General features: G+C 63.5%; 3 protein-coding genes across 4 annotated transcripts; all 3 read left to right on the top strand.

The window, feature by feature from the left end:
• Positions 1 to 4864: 4864 nt before the first annotated feature.
• On the top strand, positions 4865 to 7755 carry SLC52A3 (solute carrier family 52 member 3). 2 transcript variants are annotated; one of them, XM_077187303.1, is made up of 4 exons: positions 4865 to 4911; positions 5786 to 6856; positions 7094 to 7217; positions 7337 to 7755. In XM_077187303.1, the coding sequence occupies exons 2-4, from the start codon at positions 5829 to 5831 to the stop codon at positions 7547 to 7549; spliced, it is 1365 nt and encodes a 454-aa protein (XP_077043418.1). In that variant the 5' UTR covers positions 4865 to 4911; positions 5786 to 5828; the 3' UTR covers positions 7550 to 7755. The 2 variants fall into 2 exon arrangements, with proteins under 2 accessions (XP_077043418.1, XP_054500616.2); XM_054644641.2 differs by having other exon boundaries at positions 4880 to 5212; positions 5791 to 6856.
• A 3238-nt stretch (positions 7756 to 10993) lies between these two features.
• On the top strand, positions 10994 to 14392 carry SCRT2 (scratch family transcriptional repressor 2). Its single transcript, XM_054644527.2, has 2 exons — positions 10994 to 11459; positions 13588 to 14392. The coding sequence occupies exons 1-2, from the start codon at positions 11336 to 11338 to the stop codon at positions 14292 to 14294; spliced, it is 831 nt and encodes a 276-aa protein (XP_054500502.1). The 5' UTR covers positions 10994 to 11335; the 3' UTR covers positions 14295 to 14392.
• Positions 14393 to 17913: 3521 nt separating this feature from the next.
• SRXN1 (sulfiredoxin 1) lies at positions 17914 to 19549 on the top strand. Its single transcript, XM_054644723.2, is given in 3 exon segments — positions 17914 to 17977; positions 17980 to 18332; positions 18496 to 19549. Coding segments are annotated over 3 exon segments (606 nt in total). The 5' UTR covers positions 17914 to 17928; the 3' UTR covers positions 18700 to 19549.
• The last annotated feature ends 996 nt before the right edge of the window (positions 19550 to 20545 follow it).

Here is a 20545-nt window from a genome sequence, read left to right as displayed (position 1 = left end):
ACAACGCATCCCCCTGACACGCTGTGACAGACGAGTGGCCATGGGGGAGGCTGGCTGCCCCTCTCCCCGTCCTCATCCCCTGCCTGGGGGCACATGCTGCCTCCTGACCTGGAAAATGTCTGCAGGGGGGCGGCCAGGCGTGGTGACAGCTGGGAACGGTCCCAGCACCGGCACAGATCCTCCCGCCTCCTCCCCGGGGCAGCTTTCTGCACCCCTCTGCCCAACCCCTCGGGTCCAGTGCTGCCCAGCCCTGTGCCAATGGCCAGGGGCTTCACTGCCCTTGTACCTGTGCCCAGCACAGGGAGGGCTCCCCGGTTCAGCACAGGGGTGCAAAAGTGTCCCCCAGGCAAGGCAAAGTGGGAAAACGTCCCCATGTCAGGCTTGTACCAGACGCTCAGCTTTGTACCAGAGGCTCAGCCAAGCCACAGAGGAGATGGCTGCGAAATCCAGGGACAAGGACGCAGGAGCCCCAGCACAGCCACCAGTGGCCAGCTTGGGGACCCCTCCCCAGCATGGACAGCCCGGCCGGGCACAACCTGCTGTTCCACATTCCTGCAGAGCTGAGCCACTGCTCTGGCACGGCCACACCAAGCTGGGCTGCACTGAGCGAAGCGGAGAGAGTGGAGCCGCCCTCCAAACAGCCCCAAAAACTTGGGAACATAATCCCCTACCCCAAACCCAGCTGGAATGTGGGGATCTGAGCTCTGGGAATTGCCCAGTGTGGCCCCAGCTCCTCTCCCTCCTGAGGTGGGCAGTCCAGCCAGGCTCACATGGCACACCAGGTCACCTCCAGCCTGGAGGAGCTGCTCCAGAGGCACACGGTTGTGACCCATTCACCAGCTCACCCAGCCCCACTCCACTGGCACTGGACCAGCACGGGACCAGCGCCACCTCTGCCACCCACCTGGATTGGCCCTGCAGCGTGGGAGCCTCGTCGGCCGGATCAGCTGCCACCCTTCTTCTCCGTGCTGTCTTTCCGAGGGTGTCCCGATGGTGTCCTGCTGTCCCCACCCTCCCCTGCTCCCTGTCCTCCCCGTCTCCCCGCTGATGGCGGCTGGAGGGTGCTGGAGCGGTTCTGCTGCCGCTGAGTCAGCGCCGGGTGAGGACGCCCTCCGAGGCAAATCAGCGCTCCCATGGGATGGAAAGCACAGGGCATTCCTCCTCCATGCCAGGCTGCGTCACGCAGCGCGCCGGTGCCCGGTGACGTCCCAGGTGCCGGTTCAGCCCGCGGTGCCAGCTGGGCAGCCTGGATGCACACACGGCCCGGGGTGCGCAGTGACAAATCCAAAATGCTTCTGGATGTCACTGCTCGCTGTGGGCAGAGGGTGCTGGTGCTGGGTTAGGGCTTCAGGGATACAGGGGAAATTCCCATCCTTGCTGTGGGCTCCCAGATTCCCTCATATCACTGGTATGGGCAGTTGGCAGGGCCTACTCTCATTTGGAAATCTCATCTTGTTTCCCCATTCACTCAGCAGCAATAAACTCCAAAACATAGGAAAATAAACTGGATAGCAGGAGAGGTGACAGACTGGAACATGGTCACCAAGCCTGCAGCCACCTGGACCTGCTGGCCTGAACCCAGCCCAGGCAGGGTGGCTCCTGCCCCGTGGTCCAGGCATCTCCGTTCAGCTCTGCACAGAGGGAACGAGCATTTGGCTCATGTTGTGGAGCTCAGTTACAGCCCTGCATTGTTCAAACAGCTCCTGGGGCAAGACAAGGAGCTGGTGGAGAGAGGAGGGCCAAGGAAAGCACACAGTCTGGGAGCCAGAGGGCTGCCCTGAGCCCAGATTCGCACAACGGGCTCAGCTAGAAAATCCCAGTTGGTGGGCGAGGGCAGAGCCCGCAGGCTGCGTCCCCCCACGGGTGCCGAGGCGCAGGCAGGAGGTGCAGGAGCTGCTCGGGCACGTCTGGCCCGTTGGAGCGGGGCGTTGGATCCAGGCAGCGCCCCAAGCCTCGCCCTCCCCGGGAGCATCCCGGGACATGCCCTGGGAGGGCAGCCTCCTGCAGGAATGCTCCCCCAGCACCCGCTGCAACTTCCCCACCGCTGCCCCAGGAACATGTGGACTGTGTTTGTGAGCACAGGGACAACGAGGCGCTGGCAGTGCCTTTGCTCTCACCTTCTACAGACACCCTCGTGCCACTGCCAGGACCTCCTGGATGCTAAATTAAGCTGCAAACAAGCAGAAAACACACTCAGCAGCCAAATTCCCCCTGGAAGTGATGGGTGGAGGCAGCTACGGGTGCCTGGCAACACCTGCCAAGCCGCAGGGCTGGGGCTCGGCAGTGTGGACACCCCCATGCAGAGGCACCCCCAGAGCTGAGAGGTCTCCAGCCCCTTCATCTTGAGTGTTAGCTCTCAGTGTTTTATTCCAGCCCGTTGCTGTGCCCAGACCCAGGATAAGCCACCACCTGCTCCTGACTCAGTTTCCCCAGCAAGAGATCTACAGAGGTGCTCCAGAAGGGACATGGGGACAGAATGGGGAGGCACCGGCTGCACCCAGCATCGCCCCATTCCTTGTGGGCAGAGGGAATGATGCTGCCTGCACCCGGATGCTCACACTCGGTCTGCGCTCAGGGATCCGGGAGCCAGGGAGGTGACAGATGGGGACATGCTGGGCACGAGGCCTTTGTCTGGCCGGTGGTGGCGGCGGCACAGACCCGCAGATGGCGGCTGCCGTGGGGCCGTGGCCGTAGCCCATGGCCAGGCAAGCGCTGGGCCCTGGGGATCCGGCCCTTTTGTTGGGGTCTCACCTCCGGCAGCGGCCCCTTCCCTGCTGCCCCCCACCAGCCTTTCCACTTTCAACTTGACCTGCTCCTTTCACATGGAAATGGAATGCAAATAGGGCTGGGGCTGCCAGGGTCTAGGCTGAGAGCCGCCAGCAGGTCCCCAAGTCTGGGGGTCATACCCTCTCAAATACAGTGGCCAGCAGTCCCTGCAGTGAGGGGGTCCCCTTGTCCCCCAGCAATGGAGCAGCAGCCACCCTCTGCCCAGGCAGACCATCCCCACTCCTCACACATGGAAGAAGATATTAGGGGATGGGTCTCACTAGGGCTGAGCTCAAGGACAGACCCCTGCTTTCCTGGCTGCCGATCTTTCCATGCCACCCTGTCACCCCCATGGCATGAGCAGTGTGCCCAGCCTGGAATCCCCTCTGCACCCCCTGGCATTACAGTTGGGATGGGCTCCCCAGCCCTGGCTGGGTGAGGAGGGGGCTTCCTGGAGGGATGGTCATCACAGCCCAGCAAAGTCCCGCCGGCAGGGACCACTCGGCTACCAAATGTTGCCATCTGCTCCGGGGCCTTGGCTCGCATCTGCCGGGGCTGCGGAGGGGCGAGGGGCCCGGGGCCGGGAGTTCAGCTGCGGGGCGGGCAGGGGGCGGAGAAGGCACAGGCAGGGCGGGCAGCACGCGTCGGGTGCATTTGGGTGAGGAGCATGAAGGGGCAACACGGGGGTCCCACTGCCTCTGCCCTGTAGCCATTGGCCCTTGGGAAGGGTCTCACTGCCGGCTGAGCCACCTCTTTGTGCCGACAAATTAAACACAGGACAATTGCCATCCCCTCCCTGTCCCCATACCCATGGACACACCATGACCTCAGCTGCCCCGCGCCCACCCCAAGCTCCCTGCGCCTGGTTTCCCCAGTACCTTGCACCTGTTCCTCACCTTCCAGGTTCCCTGGAGTCCTGTACTGGTTTGACTGGGATAGAGGTCATTTTGCCCATAGGAGCCAGGGCGGGACTGTTTTGGAGTTGTGCTGAAAGCAGTGCTGATGACCTAGGAGTGTCTGATCTTGGCTGAGCCGTGCACACAGAGCCCCGAGGACTTCTCTGCTCCTCCCGCTGCCCCACCAGTGAGTAAGAGCGCTGGGGGGACATAGAAATTGGGAGGGGACGTGGATGGGACAGCTCTGACACTCCCCCTTCCCCCCCACCACCCCAGGATACCCCAGACTATAGGACATCCTTGCTTTTCCTATTAAGCTGATCCGTCAGTTTAGTCCATTTTACCTTTTTTTCTTTCCCCATTTTGTACCCCATCCCACCAGGGGTGTGTGTGTGAGTGAGTGAGCAGCTGAGAGGGTCTGAGCTGCCTGCTGGCATTAAATCGCAGCAGCACCTCAAACTGTGACCATCCCCCCCGCACTGTCACCCAGTGCCCCGGCAGCCCCGGGGACTTGTCCCCACTACACCCAACGGTCCTGGCTGCCATGGGTGCTCCCACAGGCGCAGGGCAGGCTGGAGGAGCAAACTGCGGCCCCCGGAGGGACAGGAACAGGTACGGGCACTGCAGAGAGGTAGGGCAGGGAAGCAGGCGGGGAAGCAGACGGGAGAAGGCAGCCCCGGGTTTGGCAGGGCTGCAGCCCGCTCTCCCAGCGACACCCGGTGGGTGCTGGGGGAAGAGCCGCCATGAGGCATCCTGGGGCGGTGGGTCTGGGCTGGGAGAGGGGGGATGGCTGCTGGGGGTGACCAGGGGTCCGTGTCCTCACCCGTGTCACCTCCCGACCGGTGCAAATGGCTCATCCGCTGGCTCGCGGCTTGGTCCCCGCAGTGTCCCGAGGTGGGACAACTGCCACATTCGGAGGTTCCCCAGCGCCCCATGCCAACCCCGTGACCCCGCAGAGATCCTGATGGGGACAGGAACCGTCATCGGGCGACACTTGCACCTGCAAGAAGAGTCTGTGATAGGTGGGACGCAGTTCAGGCGGGGACAAGGACAAAGTCCAGGACACCGCCAAGAATAATAACCCCCCTGAGCTGGGGACTCTGCCAGCCGGGACCAAGACGAAGAGCAGAGCAGGGCCAGGCTGTCACCGGTCCGCATCCGGAGGTGGTGACGCGCCCGCCTCACGTCACTGCTCGGGCAGCCGGGACTGGCTGCCGCCCGCGTGGTGCTGCCGGTTCCCCAGAGCGCAGTGAGTTTCCCTTGGGACATTGCCGAGGGACCGGTCCGACCGGAGCCCGTTTCCTTCCTGGCTCCTGCCGCAGCCCCGCTGCCTCCCGCGGGGCCGGGGCCATGGCTGGGTCGTGGCTCCCGCCTGGCTCAGCCCCGTGAGTTTCCTCTGGCGGCCTCAGCGCCCCGGGGCAGGGCTGGAGACGGCTCCGCGGGACCGGGGGGGCACGGAGCGTAGGGACACGGGACGTGAGAGTTCCTCCCAGGAGCGGGATGGGAGCGGGCAAGGGATGTGTGCGGAGCCCGGCTGACTCAGCTGATCGGTACGAGCAGAGGCTGGGCTGCAGGTTGGGCTGCTGGGCCTGTCGCCCGCGGCCACCGGAGCGTGTCGGAATCGAGCGGGTCCTGACTGGAAGGGGACGGGCCCTGTGTCGTCCTGCCCTGCAGATGCAGTGGGAGGTACGAGGCGTCCATTCCCAGCAGAGCAGCTGCCCAGGCCCCTCAGCCCCCAGGTGAGAGCCCCCTTCCCCCTGCACCCGGCTGTGCCGAGCCCTTGCAGGCGGCCCGGAGCTGCTACGTGAGCTGGCACAGGTTCAATGCCCTCGTGGGTACGGCACCTGGTGCTGCCAAGCCCCAGCCCTCGGGGATGAGACCAGGTGAAGCTCATCAGGATCCACACCCAGGGCAGGAGGACACCGTGTCATCACTTCAAGGGGGCAGAGGGGTCCACAGGGCCTGCAGAGGGCAAAGGGGGCTGGGCTGGGCTGTGCACCCCACACCCCCATGGCACGTAGAGGGAAGCTGTTCTGCCAACACCAGCAGCAGGAGGGAGGACAGGGCCAGGATCTGGAAGGGTCAGATCTCTCCTCACTACTAATCAAAGTCTCTCCCCCCAGCACAGCAGCGTCACTCGCAGGCCCAGGCACCCAGCCCTGAGCCATGGCACTGCTCACCCACCTTCTGGCCTGTGCCTTTGGCATGGGCTCCTGGGTGGCCATCAATGGGCTGTGGGTGGAGGTGCCACTGCTGGTGACGGTGCTGCCGGAGCAGTGGTACCTCCCCTCCTACATCACCATCATCATCCAGATGGCCAACGTGGGACCGCTCTTCGTCACCCTCATGAATCGCTTTCGGCCTGGCTTGCTGAAGGAGGTGGCTGTTATCTATGTGATTGTGTCCGTGGGTGTCATGGCCTGCTTGCTCCTGGCTTTCCTCTGGAACCACACGTCCCTCATTGCCGGAACATCCCACAGCATCCCCTTCCTAATCCTTACCTTCTTCCTGGCCCTGGTGGACTGCACCTCATCTGTCACCTTCCTGCCCTTCATGATGCAGCTGCAGCCCCAGTACACGAACACCTTCTTCATAGGTGAAGGCCTAAGTGGGCTGATCCCATCTCTCATTGCCCTGGGCCAGGGCTCTGGTATCTCCAGCTGCACCAATGTCAGCTACGAAGTCAACATCACTACTGGCAATGAGACTGTGGAGAGCACCATCTTCCATCTGGAGACCCGCTACCTCCCACCCAACTTCTCCACCCTCATCTTTTTCCTGCTCATGACTGCAATGATGTTGACCTGCTTGCTGGCCTTCTTCTTCCTCACCCGGCAGCCCAAGGTGTGGGAGCTCTCTCAGCAGCACCTCTTTCCCAGCAACATTGTGCTGAGCTCATTTGACCAGATCCTTGATGAGGGAGCTGACTCGCACCTGAGCAGGGGCTGCTCATGCCCAAAGGATCCCAAGGGACCTGTGGACATCCGGCCACAGAAGGTCTCCTACTCCCTAACCCAGCTTACCCTCATCTACCTCCTCATTGCCTGGGTGAGCGCCCTGACAAACGGGGTCCTGCCATCCGTGCAGTCCTACTCCTGCCTGCCCTATGGACACACCACCTACCACCTGGCAGCCACCCTCAGCTCCATGGCCAACCCCCTGGCCTGCATCGTGGCCATGTTCCTGCCCAGCAGGTGAGTTGCAGCAGGGTGCACACCAGGGGCTTCTGCCCCAGAAGTCGCCCCCACTCTGCAAGGGTTGGGGATGTAGACACTGGGTGGGAGAGGGCCTGTGGTGTGCCCGTGCCCTGGCAGCACAGACACCCCAGGAAAGGAGGATGGAGCCAGCAAGGAGCTGGAATGTGCTGCGTGTCTGTGCTGCTCACCAGGGAAAGGTAGTGCTCTCCAGTGACGCTCCCATGTCCCTTGCAGGTCCCTGACCTTGATGGTCCTCCTCACTATGGCAGGGACAGGCTTTGGTGCTTACAACATGGCCATTGCAGTGATGAGTCCCTGCCCGCTCCTCCAGCAGTCCCAGTGGGGCGATGTCATCATCGTAAGTCACGGTGTCCCTCTCAGGGAGGTCTTTGACGCCACACCCAGACCTGACCTCACCATGGTGTCCCCACAATGGGAAAGCCCTGGCCCTGACCACTTTTCCACCTGTGCCACCAGGTCCTCTCCTGGGTGCTGTTCACCGGGACGCTCTCCTACATGAAGGTGATGGCCGGGGTGATCCTGCGGAGCCGCAGCCGCAGCGCGCTGGTGTGGTACGGGGTGCTGGAGCAGCTGGGCTCCCTCCTGGGGGCACTGCTCATGTTCCCCCTTGTCAACGTCTATAGCCTTTTCAAATCTGCTGACTACTGCAGCCTGCAGTGCCCAGCATGAGTGGGGTGGACACCCCAAGACCGCTGCTCTTGCCAGCATGAACTCCCAGAACCAGCGAGGCTGGCTGGCTGGGAAGCAGCGCTGGGACCAGGACACAGCTCCCTGATGGACTCTGCCAGGGCGCAGCATCTCCAGGGCTTTGTCCCCAGCTGGGACACGGGGTGTTCCAATCCTGTGAAAACAATAGAAGGTGTTTTATTTTATTCAGCCCTCTGCCTCCCTGCTGCCTGCACCCCCCATGCTGAGGGGGCTCTCTGTGCCAGTGCCCCCCACCTGGGTACCTCTCAACTGGGGCCATGCCCAGTCCTGTCCCCTGGGGGGTCTGGCACTGTTTGGCATCGTGCCCTAGAGCCCCCCGGACTCTGTGGGTGGGCACAGCCCCAGCTGCACCGGTGGCGTTCCTGGCCCTGTGCTGTGGCAGCTGCCCCCAGACAGGGGGTTTGCAGCCAGCTGGGGGGACTGGGGACAAAGGCGGTCATGAGGAGGGGGATGGTGGGGGAACACGGAGCATTCACAACGCCCCCAATAGCAGCTGGGGAAACTGAGGCACAGTGGGACTGGAGTGACGTGTGATATTTGCCACCCGCTGCTTTGTGGTCCCATCCCTATAGCCCTGTGCCCCCCTGCACCCCATTTCAGCCCTGCTGCACCTTGAGGTGGGCAGAGCTGGAGAGGGGCTGCAGCAGAGCCTTGCACCAGAGCAGTGCAGGCAGAGTGCCCATGGCAGGGGTGGCACAGCACCAGTGCCAGGGCTGGCCCACCTGGTACCTAGCTGTGCCCCAGCCGTGCCAGCAGGGTGGACACTGGGACATGGCAGGCACAGGAGGTCAGGGCAGCGCAGCCCCGGGATGGGACAGCACCCGTGCCCTGCACGCGCCTGCGCCCCTTCCCTGGGGCACGAGGCAGCCGGGCCTTTGTCCCCGGCCCTTTGTCTGGCATCTGCTCCCTGCGCCGGCGGCAGCACCACAGCACGGATTGGAGCCACTTCGGGGCTCCGGCTGCGACCCGGACGCCTCTGGGAAGAACGAGACTGGAATTCCTAATGGCCAGCAGCCCCCCAGGCTGGCACTGGGGGGGTCCTGCAGCTGAGGCAGCAGAGAGGGCAGGAGGGGGGGCTCTGCCTCCTGGCACTAGTGGGCATCCTTGGGCAGATCCTGGCTGACCCCAGAGCCCGCGTCCAGGATCCAAGGAGGATGGGGGTGCTGAGGACCAGTGGGAGGTGTGGGGGCACCACAGGGCAGCTTGTCTCATTCCAGTAGCAGAATATGTCCCTTGTGGGTAGACTGGGAGCTGGAGTAGGGACCTGACCTCTCTCCTTCTGCGCCCCAAGAGGATGATCCTGCCCTTGAGAGCCCCTAAAACCCCTCACCCACAGTACCCCCGCAGCCCCCTCCCTCTTGCCGGGGAAACAATTGCCTCCGATGGGAATTATTTCCATACAGCTGCTCAGGAAGGCACAAACCCGGTGGAGGAAGGCTGAGCCTTTCTTCTGGCGCTGCTCCCCCTCCCCACAGTGGCGGGGGCAGGTTTGGGGGGGCCCAGGCGCTGCCGTCAGCGCTATCAGCTCGGCAGGGCTGGCTGCGGTTATTACCATACATTATCGCAGTCCCCTGCCTCCGAAAGGAGCCGGGGCTGCTCCCCCCTCCCAGCCCTCCCTCCTCCTGCCTTTTACACTTAATTACCTCCCTTATTACACCGCAGCCTGGAGAGAGACAAAATCCCAGGGCAGCGGGCAGGCAGGCAGCAGGCAGCGGGCGGGCGGGCAGCGGGCAGCGGGCAGGCAGGCCCAACTAGGGCGTAAGTAATGCCCGTTCTGCAAGCGTGCCTTCCAGGAGAGAGCAGGCACACGCACGGATAAATAAATCAGGGAGCAGAGAGAGGCCGGGAGCCCGGTGTGTGTGCGGGGGATACCGCGAGCAGCCCGGCAGGCGATGTCCCCTCGGGGCCGCAGCCCTGCGGGAGAGGTGACCTTGAACTTGGCAGAGCCCTGACGTCAGGGCAGCGCTGCAGGGACAGATGGGACTCGTGGTGCTGCCGGCAGTCCCTGGCCAAGGGCTGCGGGAGCAAGTGGAGAGACCCCAGCCCACATGGGGAGCAGCCCTGGGATCCTGTAGGATGTGGAGTGCTGTGGATATGGGATGCTGTGGGATGGGGGATGCTGTGAGCTATGGGATGCACTTAGCTGTGGAATGCTGTCAGATGCTGTAGGATACTGTGGGATATCAGATGCTGTGGGATGCTGTGGTCTGTGGGATGCTCTAGGATGTGGGCTGTGAGATGCCCTGGGCTATAGGATCCTGTGGGATGCTGTGGGATGCCCTGGGCTGTGGAGTACCACACAAAGCAGTGAGCAGGGGCACTGTGATGCAGACTCCAGATGTGACTCTAGGCACAACAGAAGGAGCAGACATGGCTGTGAGCAGGCTGGCCCATGGTGCTGCCCGTGGGGATGCTGCTTTTGATCCCCAGACCCAGTGCCACATCCCTGGCCAAAGGAGCTAGTGTGCCCAGGGCTGCCCGTGCCAGCCATGCCAGCGCTCTGCCTGGGGTGACAGCAGAGGCACCGTCCTTATTAAGTGCTGCAACACTCTGGGCATTGCACAAGGCTCAGGGAGAGCACAGCCAGCTGCCAGCCAGGTCCCCGTGTCACCCACTGGCCCTCAGATGGCACAAGTCCGGCCTTCAGATGGCACCACTGCAGGAGAGGCAGCCCCGGAGCAGCAGCTGCCTGCAGTGGAGCGCAGAGAGGAGGGGGAGTGCGAGTGGGGGCTCCAGTGAGACGAGGGGGGAGCAAGAGTGGGGGCTCTGGCCGGGAACAATGAACTGCCACGAGCCTGCTATTGTTGTGGCTCCGAAGGTCACGGTGCTTCCTGGGGACTGAGAGTGGGACAGGGACATGGGAAGGGGAGAGAAGGTGGGAAAAGAGGGATGGGAACAGCAAGCAGGGATGGGGACAAGAGAGGTGGGACAGAGATGGGACAGAGATGAGAGCAGGGAAGAGGGGAAAGGGTTGAGGACAGAGAAAGATACAGGGGAAGGAGAAAGGAAAGAGAAAGGGATCAGTGGAAAGGGTCTGTGGACCGAGATGAGAACAGGGAAGATGGATGGGAATGAGAACCGGGAACAGGGATAGGAACAGGGATCAAGGACAAGGAAAGGAGAAAGGGACAAGAAGCAGGAACGGGGACAGGGATGGAGACAAGACAAGGGACAGGGGACAGGAATGGGGCAGGGGACAGGGATGGGGACAGGGATGGAGATGAGGACTCCCGCCCGGCAGACCCGTCCTTCCCTGGCCCCGGGGACTGGCGGCAGGGAGACAAAGGCGGTGGGAGGCAGAGGCATGTGCCCCCCCCTCCCGTCTCCCCCCCCCCGTCCCCCTGTGTCCTCATTGTCCGTGGCCGGGGTGGGGGGAGGAACCAGGGGGAGGGACCAGGGACCCCACAGTGTCGTGATGCCCGGGGCACCCCGCGCTACCGGAGGCTCGGGGGGCTCTGGGGGGGCTCCGGGCGCGGCCGGGCGAAGCGGCCCCCTCCCCCCCACGACCGCCTGCCTTCTTCCTCCTCCTCCCCCTCTTCCCCACCTCCTTCTCTTCCTCCTCCTCCTCCTCCTCCTCCTCGCCGCCCTGCCGCCTCCCCGCCCCTCGCACTCGCCTCCCCGCGCCTCTCCGTGCGCACCGCCGGGGCCGAGCGCCGGGGCCGGGGCGGGGGGGGCCGGGGCCGGTGCGGGGGCCGGGGCCGGTGGCGGTGCCGGTACCGGAGGTGTCCAGCGCTGCCCGGCCCCGCCATGCCCCGCTCCTTCCTGGTGAAGAAGCTGAAAGCGGAGGCGTTCCCGGCCGCCGGGGCCCCTGCGCCCCCCTACGCCCCCCTGGAGCCCCCCTACACGCTGCCCGGCCCCGCCGCCGGCGATGGTGAGTGCGGGGCCGGGGGTCCGGAGGGGCCCCCCCGCCTCTATTGTCTGTGCGCCCGGCGGGGCACCGGGAGGGAGACACGGGGGGACGCGGGGCAGGACGGGGAGGGGGTCCCCGCGTTGTGTCCCGCGGCGGGCGAGGGGTGCGGGGTGGGGTGTGTCATCCCTCGCTGTTGTCTTGTCCCCGGCTCCGGGCCACCGGCCGCTGCCGAAGTTGGTCCTTGGGGAAACATCCCCTGCGTGACAGCGTCAGCCCCGTGGGCAGCCCCGAGTGCCCCCCGCCCGTGGGACACCGAGGTGGGCTCCTTCCCACGGCAAGTTGGGGGGGTAAAGGAGCAACCGGTCTGCGGGGGCGGCGGGGGGCGGCGGGGGGCGGCAGCCTCGCCGTGCCGGAGGGTTTCATTGTTCGCAGCGGTGCCCCGAGCCCCCCTGGGAGCGCGGGGGGAGCCGGCGCCGTCCGGGGCACGGGGAGCGGGGGGGGAGACTAGGGGGTACCCCGGCAGCGGGAGAGATGCAAAAGGCTGGACTTGGGGTGCCCGTGGTCCTTGGAATACCGTCCTCCTGCGGGGGAACACTGGGGTGGGCTCGGAGTTCCCCGGGCTTGGCACAGCCCCACAACGGGGCAGCCCAGGCACCTGCCCAGAAAGAGGGGCTGGCCGTGGGTCGGGGGCTCTGTTGCATAGGATGGGGAGTCCTGGCTGCTCGTGGGTTGGGAAACGGAGCAGGATGCGGGAATGGGCCTGATCCATGCACAAGCTAACATCGAGCCGCTGCAGTGCTTGTGCCCTCTTTTCTAGTGCCCCCCAGCCCTTGGTGGGCATTCCCTGCCAGCGACTGGGGTACGAAGCCTGTCTGGTCTGGGGGTCCTCTGCTCCCCCCTATCAAGCAGGAGCTGGTGGGGGAGGGATGTGCTGCAGCTGGGCAGAAGCTGCCGACGCTGCTCTCCTGGAAATAACCTTGCTGCATGCTCGGAGGCAGCGTGAGAAATTGCTGAGCAGAGCGCTTTCTGCACAGCCCGCGCTGTCAGCACGGCGCGGGGGACGGGGGGGCCCGGCTCTGCCCCTGCCCCACAGCCCCCTCCCCACAATAGGCACCCCTGGCCACCACGGGACAAACGGCAGCACTTGCTTGCCAAGGGGTCCGTGGGTGCTGCCAGAGGCTGTGTGGATTTAGGGGATGCTCAGCTGCAGCTGTGGTGGGATGTCCCTGCTGCCCCACGGTGGACATGGGTCAGCCCAGCTGTGCACTGACCCCAGGCCCCGATAGCCCCTCTGTCACTATCAGTGGGGATGAGGCCTCTGAAGCAGCTTGCAAGGACCAGTGTGCACAAGGCAGGGGATTGCCGGGACCAGTTTGGGGGTCATGGGGTGCCAGGACTGCTGGCCTCATGGGAAGAGGGCTGCACTGCTGCTCCTGCTGTGACCTTTGTGTGACAGCACAGAGGGACTGGGATGCCAACGCAGTGCCGGCTCTGACACAGGTTGGGAGACCCATATACAGAGCAAGTCATGAGCTGACTTGCACCAATGTCACATGTGTGTGACGCCAGTGGAGTGGTACCTGAGCCCGGCTCCACATCTGGCGGGCTGTGGGTTGTTCAATTTGGCAGGAGGCCAGGGACCCGGTGCTGCTGCCCTCCTGGTGCTGTCCCATCTCCAGGGAATAGGCCCTTTGGGGACAGCAGAGAGGTGGGGGTCTTTTCTAGCCCCTTTGCTGAGGAAGGGAAACCTGGAGCAGCCTCATCCCCCTCATCCCGGCTGCCCACAGAGCGTAGCTCATTACCGGCACGGCCCCGGTGAACAATGAGCTCCCGGCACCGACAGCTGTCTGGCAGCTAATAGCCCCTGGGGGCTGCGGGGCAGGCGCAGCTGGACGTTCCGCAGCTCCATCCCCAGTTCCCATCTCAGGCAGCCCTGCGGGATGGGACCCGTCCTGCTGACAGATGCAGACAGGAGCCAGGGCAGGACAATGCAGCTCTGGTACTCAGTGGCTCAGCTGGGACAGGAACTAATTTAAGGGCGACAACCCTGATTCTGCACCTTCTATGGGAAATTTTAGCTTGTGGCTTTTTCCTGTCCCTGGTGTGGCTGCTCTGGAGGGACAATGACCCCACTGTGTTGTCCCCACAGGGTACCTCCAGCACTGCCTGGCGCCAGCCGGCTATGACACTGACAAGAAGCAAGGCCTGCCACCACCACCACCAGACCCGGCCTACGCACCCGGCCACGAGGAGTACAGCGATCCCGAGAGCCCCCAGTCCAGCTTTTCCGCCCGCTACTTCAACGGGGAGGCGGCAGTGACAGACAGCTATTCCATGGATGCCTTCTTCATCACGGACGGGCGCTCGCGCCGGCGCAGCGAGAGCCAGCGCCGTGGCAGCCACCGCCACTCCTGCCCCGAGTGCGGCAAGACCTACGCCACCTCCTCCAACCTGAGCCGGCACAAGCAGACCCACCGCAGCCTGGACAGCAAGATGGCGAGGAAATGCCCCACCTGCGGCAAGGCGTACGTCTCCATGCCCGCCCTGGCCATGCACGTCCTCACCCACAACCTCAAGCACAAGTGCGACGTGTGCGGCAAAGCCTTCAGCCGGCCCTGGCTGCTGCAGGGCCACATGCGCTCCCACACCGGGGAGAAGCCCTTCGGCTGCTCCCACTGCGGGAAAGCCTTCGCCGACCGCTCCAACCTGCGCGCCCACATGCAGACCCACTCCGCCTTCAAGCACTACAAGTGCAAGCAGTGCGAGAAGACCTTCGCCCTCAAGTCGTACCTCAACAAGCACTACGAGTCCGCCTGCTTCAAGGGCTCCGAACACAGCTGTGCAATAGGGAACTAGCCCCCCGAGCCCTGTGGCACATCCCCTTTCCCAACCTCATCCTTCTATCCAACCCCCATCCCCATCCCCATCTCATCCCATGCCCATCCCTATTCCCCTATACATCCCATCCTGTCCCCATCCCCATCCCATCCTGGTCCCAGTCCCTGTGCCAGCACTCCTGCAGCTGCAGCCAGCTGGTTTGTTGCTGTGCTCAGACTGGAGGACACATCCCCACAGACTCACTCCCCATCTGCTCCCTGGGAAGGGGGTCCCCCCCACGGTGGGACCCAGCTCCTTTCCCCTGGGTCCCAGAGCCCCCCCGCAGCCAGGCAGGTCTCTCTGCGGGGGACTCACCTGGGGACCTCTTCCTGGCCCAGGAGAGACTTTCCTCCCCTAGCTTGTGACTTTCACCTCTATTTATTTAATTTATTACTATTATTTATTTAGAGCTGCTGCTTCTCTTCCCGGGGGACCCCGGGGGAGAAAAGACACTTTTCTGCTCCCCGCTAGGAGCAAACCCTCCCCTTGACCCTAATCTTGATGAGACCACGGGCTGGTGTTACTGCCAGCTTGGCAGGACTGATGGCCACTGAGGCTGACAGAGGGCAGGGCTGCCAGTCACCCTTGAAGCCTCGGGTCCCTGCAGCCCACCACACAGGGCACCCGGCTGCCCCTCTGCCCTGTGGCACAGCATTCACCCTGGCACTGCAGATCCACAGCCCTGGAGTCAGGGGAAGAGCCAAGGGAGGAGCCAGGGGCTTCCAGCAGAGATCCACAGGACACGACCTCCGTTGGCTCCCAGCTCCCAGCTTGGCCGGGCACAACTGGCCCCTGCCTCGGTGATGGGGAATAGCCCCCCCAGGCAGGTGCAGCTCCCCTCACCACACAAAGGGCTGGGCTGGCAGCTGGGCTGGAGACCCAGCCCTGGGGCAGGTAGTACCCAAACCCCCAACCACCCCCCCATGTATCCCCAGCCCCTTCTCCAGCCGGCTCCCGGCTCCCTCGCCATTGCCCCCCACCTGCACTCAGGAGGAGGGGGTCAGAGTAGCTGTAAAGTTTGGGTGAGTCTATTTAAATGTTCTTATTTATATTATTTATAACTTATGCTTTTCACTATTTATTTGTCAAGACTGGCCGGGCCATGCCAGCGCTGGCTCGCAGGAGGTGGCAGAGCTGCAGCAGAACTGCCGTGCCCAGGACACAGCCACGGTGACACAGACGGGGACAGGACCCCAGAGCGGACTGCGTGGCGGGCACGGAGGCAGGAGGGCACGAGCTGGCCCGGCAGCCCAGGCTGCATGTCCTGCAAGCCTCCCACAAAGGCAAAGCCCTTCTCTTTTGTCTTCCTTGCTTCCACGGGCTCCTGCTTTGCTCCGTGCCCCGCGCCAGCCCAGCGGGGACAAACCAGCCACTCTATGCAACCTCCCGGCGGAGCGCCCCCGCACCGGCCCCGGAGCAAGCTCCGCGCACGGCATTCCGGAGCGGGGCCCGACCCACGCCTCCGCTTCCTACCTCGGGCCGCGAGTTGCCACAGCCCCACCACCCTGTGCCGGTCCCCAACACTTGGGGACTCAGCCCGGCGCCCCGCGGGGCCGCACTCGCGCACCCCCACACCGTCTTCCTGCGCCGTCTTCCTCCCTTGCACCGTCTTCCTCCCGCTGCCTCGGTGCCTGTGTTGGTCACGGGTTGAGTGGGGATGTCCCTGTCATGGTCCTCACTGCCATGGCACGGTGACCACACATCCGCACCCCACAGAGGGGATGAGCATCGCCCTGGCCACGCAGGCACCCCGCCGGGTTTTCCCCGCGATGCCGGCGCCGTTCCGCGGAGCACGGTGTCCTGAGGCCGGCAGGCTTGGAGCGCTGCGCTGCTGCCCCTCTCTCCTGTAAATAGCAGATACTACAGCAATAATTTTCCGTGCATGATAGATTTTTTCTGCCAGGTTTTGTACTCGCCAGCCCCAGTATGACAAGTCTACTGAGATCCGGCCACCCGCAGTATTACTTGTAATGCAATTCAGGGATATAAAAGGGATTTCTGCCACTAACCATGTGTCTTGGGGGATTTGTGTCGGCGGTGGCGGGTGGTGGCAGGCGAGCCGCCACCCTGCCCATCCCACGGTGCCCTGTGCCCATGCCCACTCCTGGGCTGGAGCATCCTGGAGAGAACTGCCCCAAATAGAGGGGTGATGTCCTGGCAGCCCGCTGGGAGCGGGTGGCTGTGGCACCCTGGGCATTCCAGCCCCTCAGCCAGTGGGCAGCAGCCAGACAGCCCCTGCTGTGACAAGGAGGGGTTGCGGTGCCACCCTGCTGCTGAGAGCGCCGGGGGCAGCGAGCGCGGCTGGGCGCTGACCTGGAAGTAAATCCCGTGTGAAATCCCGGCAGCGGCGCAGAGCCCGGCGGGCAGCCCGGCAAGGGCGCCGGTAACGCTCACACACCCCGGGGCGCCGCTGCGCCGGATGGGGAGGATTCTGTGAGCACATTTTATTTAAACTCGCCGGTGACGACAACCCAGTAGAGCCCCTGCTCCCAGGGGCAGACAGGCATTCCTGCTCCCCACCCCTCTCTCCTCATCCTTTCCCAGATGTGGGTGCCAATGGGGGAAGGCAAATTATTTTTAGCATCCAGCTTGTCAGCACAGACCTAGCTGAACCCTGGGCTCCCAGTGACATTAGTGTAATCCCTCACCCACAAAGTCATTACCAGATTCACCTTGCAAGAAACTAATTCCAGAGCCTCACAAAACCATCCCTGACCATCATCTGCATGCTTCCAAGTCAGCTCTGGGGCTGAGGACCCTCCATGACACCAGGGAGCCAGGGTGAGGGCACTGGGAGCAGCCATCCCCTGTCATCGTGTCCCTGCTGTGGATTCAGGGTGTCCTGGTTGAAGCAGCCAGAGGGGTGGGAGACCCAGTTCCTCCTGGGAGCCTCTCCCTGTTTGGAACACTGGTCTGAAGAAATGACCTAGAAAGACTCAGTGTGACCATGTTCACAGGGGTCCAAGGAAGAGGGAAGAGACAAGGATCTGACTCCATGTTACAGAAGGCTTGATTTATTATTTTATGATAAATATTATATTAAAACTATACTAAAAGAATAGAAGAAAGGATTTCATCAGAAGGCAAGCTAAGAATAGAAAAGGAATGATAACAAAGGCTTGTGTCTCAGACAGAGAGTCCAAGCCAGCTGGACTGTGATTGGCCATTCATTAGAAACAACCACATGAGACCAATCACAGATCCACCTGTTGCATTCCACAGCAGCAGATAATCATTGTTTACATTTTGTTCCTGAGGCCTCTCAGCTTCTCAGGAGGAAAAATTTTAAGGAAAGGATTTTTCAGAAAATATCATGGCTACAGGGCTGAAATTATTCGGTGCCTGCCCAGCTGTGGAGCATCCCAGCATCACCGGTCAGCTCTGCAGTTATTTCATGCCTCACCTTCCTTGCTGTGGACCCCATCGGTGTCAGCACAGCAGGGAGGGGGCTCTGGATTGGGGACATGTTCCTGGTACAGCCAGGCAGGTGGGGTCATATCCCAACTCTCAGCTGCAGGATGATCCTCAGTGCCCCGGCCCGGCCAGGTGGGACCCGCAGGGGGCAGGACAGGGACCCCCAGCACACCTGGTGGGGCCTCAGCTGCCGCATGCCATGGGTGTCCCAGGGGAAGGAGGAGCCGAGGGCAGCCCTGACCGCAGGCTCCCGGAGCAGGCAGCAGCTCTGGCACCCGGCCCGGAAGTCTGTCCTGCCCCTTCACTGTGACTCTGCAAAACACCGGGGCGGAGGCCGTGACGATGACGATGGCCGGGCAAGGAGGAAGTAGAGGGGTACGGCTGGGCGCTGCACTGCTCGGGGCAGAGCGGAGGGCTCGGCTGAGCACGACGGAGGACGGCCGAGGCCGGCCGGCAGCCACAGCCATGGCAGAGGCCGAGGACAGGAGCATCCACACCCAGCACATCTCGGCCGTGCACAACGTGCCCATGCGGGTCCTCATCCGGCCCATCCCGTCAGAGCTGGAGCCTGGAAAGGTGCAGAGCCTGATGGAGACCCTGCAGGTGAGCACAGCCCCCGGGATACAGAGGCAGCCCCTCCTGCACCCGTTCAGAGGGCACTGCTGGGGAAGCTGTCAGCACCCAAGCCCTGGCACAGTCGGGGGGTGTCAGGGCAGGATGGGAGTGCCGGGGTGTGTTGCTCTTGGGCGTCTCTTCCCCTTCCCAGGAGGATCCCGAGCGGGTGCCCCCCATCGACGTGCTCTGGATCAAAGGCAGTGAGGGCGGCGATTACTTCTACTCTTTCGGGGGCTGCCACCGCTATGCTGCCCACCAGGCACTCCGCCGGGAGACCATCCCCGCCAAGATCATCCCCTCCACCCTCAGCGACCTCCGTACCTACCTCGGCTCCTCCACGCCTCACCTGCGCTAGCCCAGCACCCCGAGGATGCCCAGCAGCCCCTTCTATCCCTGTTGGCTCCGACCCGTGAGCCCTTCATGAAGATGTGGTCGGCGTCCCCAGCCCTGGGGAGTCCCCATGGTTCCTCCAGCCGGGATGGGTCAGGGTCCCCCAGGCTCGGAGGGTCCCCGGGTCCCGGCAGCCGGGATGGGTCAGGGTCCCGCAGGCTCGGAGGGTCCCGGGGCCCGGCAGCCGGGATGGGTCAGGGTCCCCCAGGCTCGGAGGGTCCCGGGGCCCGGCAGCCGGGATGGGTCGGGCTCTCACCGGTACCGGGAGGCGCCCGGCGGGGCCGGCAGGTGGCGCTGTTGTGCCGCGCTGCGCCGCCCGGAGCGACCGCGCGGACCGGGACGAACCGGGACGAACCGGGACGGGATGAACCGGGACGGGATGAACCGGGACGGGACGAACCGGGACGGGATGAACCGGTTGGGGTGGGATGAACGGGAGCATGGCGCAATCGGGAATAGCTGAACCATGATGGAACAGGCTAAACCGGGGCACGGCTCAACCGGGAATAGCTGAACCGGGATCGAATGGGTTTAACCGGGGCATGGCTCAAGCGGGAATGGCGGAACCGGAGCACACTGGAACTGGGACAAGTCACAGCTCATTCGGGGCACAGCTGAACCGGGAAGGGGTACAGGCGAACTGGGACACAACAGAATCAGGACACAGGGAAGAGACCTGGCATGGCCAGTCCCCAGCCCTCTCTCAGCGACTCTGGGCACATCAGTGTCCCAGTCTCCATGGGGGACATCTCCAAAATCCTGTGGTGGGGACAGCCACTGCTGCACCTGGAATAAAGATGATCAAAACTTCTGCAGCTCCTTGGCGTGGTGCTAGAGGGTGCTGGGGTTGGGAGCAGGGATGCAGTGGTCCAACATAGCACAGTGTGGTGGCCTGGCCCCAGCAAGAGCAGTGGCTGTGGGCACACAGAACAAGGACAGAGGCTTTGCAAGGGGATGGATGTTCTGTGAGGGGATGGATGCTGTGACAGGACAATGTTCTGCCAGCCCACCCTGCCACGGAGCTGAATTCAGGGTCAGCTCTGGCCCAGCTGTGGGGACTCGTGGTCCTGCCATGCTGGGATGCTGTCATTTCTGCAAGCACCACGTCGTCACCCCACGTGCAGCCTGAAAAACCGCCTCGAGCATCCCCTGGGCATCCCAGCATCCCTCTTAAGTCGAGAGCCTCCATCCAGGGAGGGGAAAGGCCACTGACTCACTCACCACGCCGTGAGTCAGCAGAAGGACTGGGAAACTGCGGCCGGACACTTCTGCCCCATCAGCCATGCTCCTTCCTGAGTGGATCCTGTTCCCCTAGGGCTGGGAGAGGAGGGCATGGCCGATTCCTCTGCATGGCAGGAGCTGGCAGTGCTGGCACGGGACAGGGCACAATTTCCCGCTGCCTCCACGTTTCCGCGGGATCCACTGGGGAGGAAGAGCAGGGTGGGCTGGGGGTGCTGGGCGAGGGGAAGGGACGGGAGGGAGACTCCAGAGCTGCATGTGCCGCATGAAAGCAGCTGTGTGCCGGGAGGAAGCCCTGCAAGCACTCACCGAGAGCAGCCCTGGCCCGCGGCTCCCTGATGGGCCATAAATTTCTCCTCAGAATTGTGGCGTGCTAAAAAGTTTCCTCTTGTTAGAGAGCGGGGGGTGGAGGCAGGAGGTAGCAGCTCCTGCAGCGGCTCCTGGGGCAATGTGGACATTTCCAGAGTGCCCCCAAATGGGTGCCCCATAGCAGAGACTGATGTCTGCCCGTATCCTGTGTGCCCCCACTGCTGGGCATCTCATATGAACGCTGTTTGCCCCACTCTCCCGGG

The sequence above is a fragment of the Agelaius phoeniceus genome, chromosome 17, assembly GCF_051311805.1.
Source record: "Agelaius phoeniceus isolate bAgePho1 chromosome 17, bAgePho1.hap1, whole genome shotgun sequence".
NCBI classification, from domain to species: domain Eukaryota; kingdom Metazoa; phylum Chordata; class Aves; order Passeriformes; family Icteridae; genus Agelaius; species Agelaius phoeniceus.
This window is presented reverse-complemented; position numbering and strand designations above follow the sequence as displayed.

What these genes read in the sequence shown, in the direction of transcription:
- SLC52A3 (XM_077187303.1), top strand. Translation starts at nt 5,829, where the DNA reads ATGGCACTGCTCACCCACCTTCTGGCCTGTGCCTTTGGCATGGGCTCC. An exon ending in GCCATGTTCCTGCCCAGCAG is followed by an intron (nt 6,857 to 7,093) that starts GTGAGTTGCAGC and finishes TGTCCCTTGCAG; the next exon opens with GTCCCTGACCTTGATGGTCC. An exon ending in AGTGGGGCGATGTCATCATC is followed by an intron (nt 7,218 to 7,336) that starts GTAAGTCACGGT and finishes CTGTGCCACCAG; the next exon opens with GTCCTCTCCTGGGTGCTGTT.
- SCRT2 (XM_054644527.2), top strand. Translation starts at nt 11,336, where the DNA reads ATGCCCCGCTCCTTCCTGGTGAAGAAGCTGAAAGCGGAGGCGTTCCCG. An exon ending in CGGCCCCGCCGCCGGCGATG is followed by an intron (nt 11,460 to 13,587) that starts GTGAGTGCGGGG and finishes TTGTCCCCACAG; the next exon opens with GGTACCTCCAGCACTGCCTG.